Raw genomic sequence first — 9,688 nt, 5'->3', positions numbered from 1 at the left:
ATACAGATGAATGAATGGGTGAATGAATCATCATTTGTCTCTGCTGAACCTGAAATTTTGAGGCATAATATCTACACACAATAACTGAATTACTTTATTTTCCTTTACTAACCCTAACCCTTTACATATTTAGAAATTTGGCATGTTTTGACTTTGACCTTGAAGGCAAGTGTTTCAAGTGACAGTGGTGTTATTTTTAATGCTTGTTATTCCAAGGTTTTAGAACAATTGCTTGAACAATTTACCACCAGCTCAAGTTCAAAATAGGCTAATAAAAAGGGCTCTTTAAAACCAACATCTTATGAATCACATCCTAAGGTGGTCTATATACCTACTTACATGCAAGATCCTAATAATGTCCCATCATCACACCATACCATAACATGCTTATGATGAATCATGCAATTTTTATACAATTTAACACAAGCTATATTTAAAACATATAAATGCCACTTTAGGGTCTCTCCCACCTCCTTTATCCTCCTCCTGCTCACATACTAACCTACTATTAGATTAGAAGTATTAGATTAAAGTTTGCCATGATTAGCAAGCTGTTTCATTATAAATAATACATGTGTGAGGTATTTTGTGGCACAGTAGTATGCAGTACTAAATGCAGCCCCAGACTGCATAACCAGAAAGCCTTACATCAGTGTAGGAGGAGGAGGAGGGAAATCCCATCTACCAGACCCCAAGCTTCTCCAGCACGTCTTCAGTGTATGGAAGGCCAAAGAAGCCAAATACCTTTTACTTCCTACATGTAGCACAAAGTTCAAGCTAGCAGCATATATTGCCTGATTGTTTTTTTCCATGTACACATTTACCACAAATTGATACACTGTTCTGAAACCGAGGTCCCAAATTACATTTTTAATTACATTCATTTAAGGTACACATTTCACAAGTATACATTATATCACTTGTATGCATTTTTCCATTAAAAAAGACACATACTGAATGTACAAACGATGTGCCCTTGAGGTATTGGAACATGATTATGTTTTTCATCAGGCACATCAAGATAACTATCAGTAACTACACACTGTTATGTTACTGGAACTAATGTTTGCCCTCTCAAACAGGCACACACACCTTTCTTACATTTTTTAAATATATAAAATATAAAACTAAAGCTATTTAAAACTTATAGATTTTTTTTACTTGTAACTTTATTTTCTGTACTAAACAACATAAAACTGTTTTTATAAAAGCAAGAAGGTGGCCACAGGGCAGCCATCAATAAAAAAGGCTCATAATTTATATTATTTTGCAATGCAAAAAATACAGCAACATATAGGTTGCGTTGAAGTCAATTGTAATTTATTCACCAATAAAAGTGTGCTTTAGTTTTAGTTTTTAAACAGGGATAACTTGCACATCAGGCTATAAAATTACTTTAAATCTGTCAGTGTACCAAACTGTACACATTCATTGCTCACTTTGATGCTGTACTGTTCATGTCGCTGCTATATTGTCTATTTTATTCTATGTTTATACAGTATATAATATACTTTTGCTAATTTTTACTTAGTCTGTCAGTGTACCGTACTGTACATCCTCATTGCACACTCTGCCAGATGTTGTACTGTACTGTTAATGCTGCTGCTATATTGTTTGTTATACGTTTAGATATAGTGTTCCTTTTTATTATTTAACTTGATGTACTGTATATATGTTGACACCTGCACCAAAAGAAATTCCTTGTACATCTGGTACTTGGTAAATAATACAGATTCTGATTCTGATTCTGAAAACATTTTAGGGAGTTTTAACACAGATGTGCGTCTTAATGTCTTGATCCCGTATCTGCTGATCTGCATGAACACTTTGTGAATGTAGAACAAGATGATATTCGGTGGGCAAAATAGGGTCGTGGAAATCAAAAGAGCAATTACAGAAAGATATCTGAAGGATACCCTTAGTATTCCTGTGTGTTCTGGTCCAGTTTTGGCATCATTGGCTTTCCACACTGGTAGCCTCGCTCACCCCTCTCACCCGCACTGTGGAGTGACGGTGAGTCTCCGCAGTAAGCTCCTCCTCCGCCGTGACGTCACTGACTGGGCTGCGTAATAAATAAGGGGGATCCGTCTCATCTCTCAATAGAAACCAGTGAGACTGGTGATCAGGTACTGGAGGGACTATCAGCGATACTGGGACTTTATTACCTCTGGATTCACTGAACAAGAACACACTGACATGTAAGTGCTGCATTTATTATTATTATTATTTTATGTTCATGCTGCTTGACATTACATGTTGGTTTAGGAAAAAGGTAATTCAAAAAAATTTAACTCATTTATTGTATTTATTTGTATTTAAATGATAAAGTAATGCAGTAAATAATAATGTAAAATATTATTAATATTTATTTTATTACTCATCATTATTCACATAATGACACATAAACTACTACTTATTTATAGTGTTTATTTGGGACCATAAAGTGTTTATTTGGGACCATTTGGATGTACATTAACACATAATTGGTAACTACAGTCAAAGAGAGAGTAGTTTTAACATCATAATTTAACCAGAATTGTATAAACTTTTACAAATTTAAACATTCAGATGGTGGAGCTTGTACAGATGTTTCAGAACATAACAATAAAGATAGTGATACTAATAATAAATATTACATTGTAAGGCTTTAAAACTGAAAGCATTATATTAAAATGAAATTCATATCGTCCATAGATTGTATTTTTTCATTTTCCAACCTTGATCACTGTGCTAATTGCAGCTGTTTTGCTTAAATGTCATAAAACAATTCAGACATATTAACATATCAGTTGGGCCAGTGAAGTAAAATAGCCATGCATTTATATTCACACAGATCAGTACAAAATCATGACTCTGAACAAGGGCGATAAGTTGAGGAACATGGACAGAAGGAGAGGGAGCACCCCATTTCCCATGCATCTTCAGACTCTGCACAGGAGAAGCATGCCTGTCGATGAGCGTGAGCTGCACTCTACCATGCTCCCTGTTCGCCCAGGCGACCTGTCCAACCTCACCCGCTGCACATCCTACAGCCCAGGAGAACAGCACAGAGACAGCTGTGTGTCTGACTCATCTGACTCGGTCATCTCCTCCGGGAGTGACTCTGATGCACAGATCCACAAGGTCGTCATTCTGGGAGAACACGGGGTGGGCAAGTCTACCCTGGCACGGATTTTCGGTGGCGTGGAGGACATTCACGACTGTGAGGATGCAGGTAGCGTATTTTCTGAATGTGATTGTGGTTCGAATTTATGTGCTGTGTTTTAAGGACATTGGGATTACCCTGCAGACTGCAGACACAGTGTTTGTGTGTGAGAGGCACTGAAATGAGTTATTTAGGTGAACAGGGAGACTTATTGATTGCTGCTATTTCCATTTACTCACTAGCATCCATTACACAGTGATGGTGCAACTGCTGTCAATCACTGGGCACATTAATGTAATGGATCTAACTGGCAGCACCATATGCAGTTTCATTTATTCAGAGTAATATTGAATACTGATATTTCATACACCATTTTAATCATATCTTTTTGCTCCCTTTTCTAGGAAACACATACGACAGATCGATTATTGTTGATGAAGAAGAAGCAAATATTCTCTTGTACGACATATGGGAGCAGGTGAGTCCTTATCAGTCACTGATAACAAACTATAGCAATTATCTTTATTATATTTGAAATGTAAATCTGCTATTAATCTGGATTTTCCCCTAGTTTTTAAATTGTCCATTAATTAACTAATAATCTACAATCATTAATAAAATAGCTTAAATCTATAAAAAGGATGACTCTGGACTTAACATGTACAACATTGATACTGCACAATTCTAGGAATCCAGGATTCTCTAGGTTCTGGTTTTCCCACCCACCCACATTCTGGTAGCAATGCATGCGACTAAATAGACGCCTAATCTAATTTCCCCTCGACACTTGTATCAAAATATGAACCAAATGTTATTTGTGTGATTTTACAGGATAACAGCCAGTGGTTAAAGGATCAGTGCATGCGTATGGGTGACGCCTACATCATAGTCTACTCTGTGACAGACAAGTCAAGTTTTGAGAAAGCATCAGAACTTCGCATTCAGCTCCGCAGGGCACGACAGTCAGAGGACATCCCCATCATCCTGGTGGGAAACAAGAGTGACCTAGTGCGCTCCAGAGAAGTGTCTGTAGATGGTAGGTACCCAAATCTCTCTACACCTAATGAACATAAAGAACCACTTCACCTTCCGTTGTTTTACTTTTTTGGTAAATTTACAACTTAATTGGTTTCAACATGATAGATGCCGATGTTAAGTTTAAAGAATGCTTAGTGTTTCTAATGCAATGATCTTTATTTGTTTGAAATTAAACCAAATAACAAAATCTTTTGCTTGTTTAAATGAGTATTTGCCTGACTCAGTGTATTAGTGCAGTAAAGGGGAGTAAAATATAAATGGGTCATGTCCTTTGTTTAACCTGTGTCCACATTTCTTTGTTTTCCCAGAGGGCAGTGCATGTGCGGTTGTGTTCGACTGCAAGTTCATTGAGACGTCAGCCTCACTACACCACAACGTGCGCACTCTATTCGAGGGCATCGTACGACAGATCCGCCTACGCAAGGACAGCAAAGAGGAGAACGCCCGGCGCATGGCTAACTGCAAACGCCGCGAGAGCATTAGCAAGAAAGCCAAGCGATTCCTGGGTCGCATGGTTGCACGCAAGAACAAAAAGATGGCTTTCAGACAGAAGTCCAAGTCCTGTCACGACCTCTCTGTACTCTGAGAGAGAGAGAGAGAGAGAGAGAGAGAGAGAGAGAGAGAGACTGACCCGTTGGCCACCTCAGCGGCCTCTAAGACCAGAAGCTGTGTGTTTTCGACAGGACTGCAAACAGATTTAAACTGTACTCATTTTATATGGTAAAAATCAGACCCAGAACATTATACAAGTCAGTGTTTATGATGTGCATGTTGCTTTTTAATTTTTTAAGTTTGACTTTTTATGTTTTGCTGCCTTAAACATGTACAACCATGTATTTACTACAAGGCAACTTCTCAGTGTTATTTCATTTTTAACTAAGGCCAGATTCGCCTCAATGTCCATGTTAACAGAACTATTAGGCTGCAAGTACAGGCAGTTCTGCATTGCATCCCAAAAACAGTAATGCTGCTAAAGTTTTAGTGCTGAGCCTATTTTCCTCTTGAGAGACTCAACAAAATAGAATGGACAACCAGTATGCACTGGATTAGATCAGTATTGGATTATGATATCCTAAGTTGTTGGGGTATTAATACGAAATGCGTAAAGACAATAAATTTGGCACAGCTGGTTGAGTGGGTGCCACACAGCATCATGGGTCCTGAGGACCTGGGTTTGAATGCACCTGTTCACTGTGAAGAATTTCTTATATCATTCAGCTGTCTGTATGGGTTTCCTCAGGGTACCCTGGGGTCCCCCTGATTTCCTCAAATATAACTAACGTGGGTTGCTACTCAAATTGTCCGAGGTGTCATTTTAAGTTTTAACTTTAAAGGCAACGTATGAGATGCTGTTGAGTCGGCTCCTGGTGCCACACAGACATGTTTGTAAGTCCATAATTAGAGGGAAAAATGGAACTGAAATCTGTTTTTGTGAATGCATACAGCTCTGAAAATGAAAACACTGTCATGTACATTTGTAAGAAACGAGCACAATCAATTGTGAATATTTACTTGAATCTGAGTGCGCGGGTACGTACTTCAGCACTTCAGAAACACAGGAATAAGTTTGGAAAAAGGACTTGTGAGAAGTTCACACATTTAACTGTCAAAATGATATTTATGTGCAAGGTATATTTGATCGAATATTGTAGAAGCAATAAATGACATGTTTTTTTTCTAAATGTTTGATTTGCACTTCCATTTAATATTATTCATTGTTAATTTTATTACGTTTACATTGATTTTTATAATAAAAGCTCATTAAAACAGCGGCCTTTCCTTTATTGTGAACACACTGATTTACACACATTCAATTTCCTGAAGCTCAGCCAGGTGTAATATATTCCCTCATGCATATGGAGGTGTGGAATAATTCTTTCCTTGTCTTGTCGACAAGCAGTATCATTAAAGGAAACAAGGTCGTTAAGGGTTTCGCATCAAATTAAAAAAGTTAAACATTAACATTTTGATAGGAGCTGCACAGTTCCACACTCTTAGTTTAATCATTTTGGTTTTGTTGAGAAACAGAGCAGATGCTCACCTACCATCACAAGGTAAGACTTATTCTTCTGCAATTTAAAGGAATATTCTAGAGCTGCGATGTAATTTTTCCAATCATAAAATGATCACATTATTGGTGAAGAGGAACAGAACATTAGTTAGAGCTCAGAGTGCCAGAATTAAAACTGTTACTAGAAATGTGAGTCCAAATGCTGTTTACTATGTTCACGTTTAAACTGTAGCTGATATGCACTGTATATTAATACATTGCATATTTATAAGCAGTAAAAATATTACATGTAAAGAAATACAAACAAACTCTACTATTAATTGTTGGATCTTTTTAAGCTTCTCTTTGTTTAAATCCATGATGTGGATATTTTTCATCATAAGTTTTTATTTTTTGCTTGTTTTTTTTGCTTTGCATTTCTACTATTTTTAACCAAAATTCTATCAGAATTAAAGAACTACTTATTGACAACAAATGTATTTTCTATGCATTTCCTCTGTTATTCAACATGTAACCCCCTTGAAGGTCCTAACCTCAAGGTTAAGAACCCCTGATGCTGAAGATAGTATTTCATCCCAGTGTTGGAGAAGACAGCAAATGATAATTTTAAAATTTATTATTCTACAAAAGAATTAAAGTATTTATTCTTATTATCATTAATTCTAAATGAATCAACTTCTGTAAAAGGATAGTGGTAGTTTAAATTAGTCATAAGCTTGTGTGTGTATTCAATTTATTTTGGTGGCTTGTAAATTGGGTGCAGCACAGCATTAGGGGCTTTATCCTTGTGAGGGGGCATAATCTACCTGTTATTGCATCGGTTTATTTAAAGTACTCTATTTCCTTCCATCATATAAAACATGTCAGAAAATTAATTGTCTTCCTTCAATTGCCCTTAGGTGTGAGTAAGTGTTAAATATAAACTGTACATCTATATTGTATTACATTATATATTCTGGCCAAAAATATACTGTATATTTAATATTAAATTTTATATTCTGGGTTTGCTGAGTAGTTAGTCGATTTAGTTGAGCCTTGTTTCTTACAGTTACTCTAACTTAACAACATACTTACATATGACTAAATCCTTTCTTATCTGTATTTGATGATTCTTTTTACAGGTAGATAAGATGCCTTTAATGATCCAGTCACTGAAAGTAGGTTTTTCTTCGTTCTTTATTGAAATATGTGTGTGTGTGTGTGTGTGTGTGTGTGTGTGTAATTATTGTAATTAGTGTGGAATTAAACATTGTTTTTCTGTTTCAGCTGCATGGTGTGTGTGTAGCTATTGTACACATAATAATTAGTGGTGTACAAATAGTGACTTCTTTAGCTGGCCCAACCAGCATGTGAAGTCACTAATGTGATTGGCAAAGTAGGAATAATCTGCTGGTTCTGTGCATCGAAATAGTTTTTTGGAAATAAACCTTTTTTCTCTTTTATTAGCTTCTGCTATTGCTTTGTGTATTACCTGGAGAAGCTGCTCACCTTAAGATTGGTGTTCCAGAAAACTATGATGGCATTTTCCCTTGGTACCTCACCAAGGTAAGTGAGTTATTCCCCAAAAGAACAAACAGACACTGTTTCTAACAGATTGTAAATTAGATCTTTATTCAAAATGTCGAAATAACTTGTATGGGTCCCTTTAAACTTTTAGTGTATTAAAGCAATGTTAAAGTATGAGGCAGTTCGATGGCTCTCAAAACTAACCTATCTAACATACATTTCACAAATGTGTTAAAAAAAAAAAAAAGGTAAAAATGGTTTCTTACTGTTTGACCCACTAAAATGGGTTTCTAGCTTTCTCTGTTGTCATTAATTTCACTTAAAGCAAGTACTAATAAGAAGTGGAAAGAATCTCTTTACTTATCACTTTGTAGATCTAAGTGGGGTAGTTATCAAAGGCCGTTTCTGTGCTGCTAGTTAGAGAGTAAGACATTAAAGATCACTCTCTTGTGTAATGTGGGGGTTGGGTTTGGTGGGGGTCTCAAAAAGCTAACAGGTTTTAAACATTGTGTTCATTTTCCACTTTCTCATTAGTCATATCTCAAATTATATTTATCACTAAGCTTAATAAAAAACTGGCATGAAGCCTCAGAACCAGCCATGCTAAGTATAATAAAACACCAGACCTCTTGAACATAAAATAGTGAGAAGATGTGTCTTCTCTGTACTGCACGTTCTCTCTGAAGTTGTAATTGGAGGCATTTTAGGACACTAGTAGAGTCTTTGCTATGTTACAAATTTGATACCAAACTATCTAAATGCTGTTCAAAATGACTGTTAATGGCAAACATAAAAGTGACATGTTAGTTACCTGACAGTGCCTGTAGTTCATTTAGACTGGGTAAACTACTAGATTCAACTACTTATTTGTATGTTTTTACAATTATTTAAGTTTCAGTAGAACAGAATGTGATCTTCTTAAAATGAGAAAAGATGGATCTTCAGCTGTTACTGAAAGGGCATGCAGTGTTTTTAATATTAACTTTGTTAGTGTTAAGTGTGTAAGTATATACAAGTTTATATTTGGTTTGCATTTACTGTAAATGTGGACTTAAGCTGCAGCACACGTTTGGGCAGTTTTATTTCAATATTAATCAAAAGGCAGTGCGCGTAATTTGTGCAACAAATTCGGTTTGCAATTCTTGACTGAGAATCGATTCCCCGACTTTTGCTTTTAGAAGTGAAACGAAATTCAAAGCTTCAGAGTCGATTCAAAAGATTCACCAAGTTTGAATCGAGTCAGGCACCCAACAGGTGAAGTGATTTTACTGGCGTCTTTCGTCCTTATTTCGCTTTAGCACAGGTTTTATTTTACTTTAGGTAAAACATGTAGAATGTAAACATAAATTAAAACGTAAAATTAATGAAAATACTTTTTTTATTGCTTAATTGTGTAATGAAAAAGGAGGTGAGAAGCTTCAGGTTTTGTTTGGTACGGCGGAAGTGTTAGCTCGCCAAACGAGTCACAATGTTACAATTAAACCTATAAACTATCAACGAATTATGTTTACATTCGAGTAAAACTGTAAAATATAAACTATCAACAAGATATGTGTAAAACTTTGTTACTTTTTGAGAACAAAAAGCAGACACTGCAACGATATTTATTCTTTATTTGTTATTTACCTCATTGTAATTAAAATATAACAATTAAGTGCAAGTTACTGTTTGGTCAAAACAATATTCAAGTTATTGTTATAAATTATGTTTAAAAAAAAACCAAGAATAAAATACATGATTATGTCTTAAATTATGTATCACTAATATAAATAGGAAAACAAAAACAAACAGGTAATATTGTATAATATACATAAACCCTCCTATGAATGTGTTGAATTGCTTTTAATAAACCAAATCAAAGAGCCAAATTCAGCTCTCAGTGTTTGATTTGTTGAGCCAAGAATGAATTGATGAAAGCACATGTTCCAGCAGCTCCCAATTTTTGAGCACTAAATCTTTAAGTCACCAATCAGTCATAACAAGTATCT

The 9,688-nt window shown here is 35.6% G+C and overlaps 1 protein-coding gene across 1 annotated transcript; it reads left to right on the top strand.

Annotated features, from left to right (window-relative positions):
• The first annotated feature begins 2,115 nt into the window (after positions 1-2,115).
• Positions 2,116-4,962, top strand: rrad (Ras-related associated with diabetes). Its single transcript, XM_062989825.1, has 5 exons — positions 2,116-2,198; positions 2,834-3,214; positions 3,550-3,623; positions 3,977-4,181; positions 4,492-4,962. The coding sequence occupies exons 2-5, from the start codon at positions 2,848-2,850 to the stop codon at positions 4,767-4,769; spliced, it is 924 nt and encodes a 307-aa protein (XP_062845895.1). The 5' UTR covers positions 2,116-2,198; positions 2,834-2,847; the 3' UTR covers positions 4,770-4,962.
• The last annotated feature ends 4,726 nt before the right edge of the window (positions 4,963-9,688 follow it).

Source organism: Trichomycterus rosablanca, chromosome 27 (genome assembly GCF_030014385.1).
Source record: "Trichomycterus rosablanca isolate fTriRos1 chromosome 27, fTriRos1.hap1, whole genome shotgun sequence".
NCBI lineage: Eukaryota > Metazoa > Chordata > Actinopteri > Siluriformes > Trichomycteridae > Trichomycterus > Trichomycterus rosablanca.
The sequence above is the reverse complement of the archived record's forward strand: the minus strand, read 5'-3'. Positions and strand labels throughout refer to the sequence as shown.

Bases quoted from the DNA above. Each gene is read 5' to 3' on its own strand.
- rrad (XM_062989825.1), top strand. From the start codon at position 2,848: ATGACTCTGAACAAGGGCGATAAGTTGAGGAACATGGACAGAAGGAGA. The intron at 3,624-3,976 runs GTGAGTCCTTAT...GTGATTTTACAG, and splicing joins TGTACGACATATGGGAGCAG to GATAACAGCCAGTGGTTAAA. The intron at 4,182-4,491 runs GTAGGTACCCAA...TTGTTTTCCCAG, and splicing joins CAGAGAAGTGTCTGTAGATG to AGGGCAGTGCATGTGCGGTT.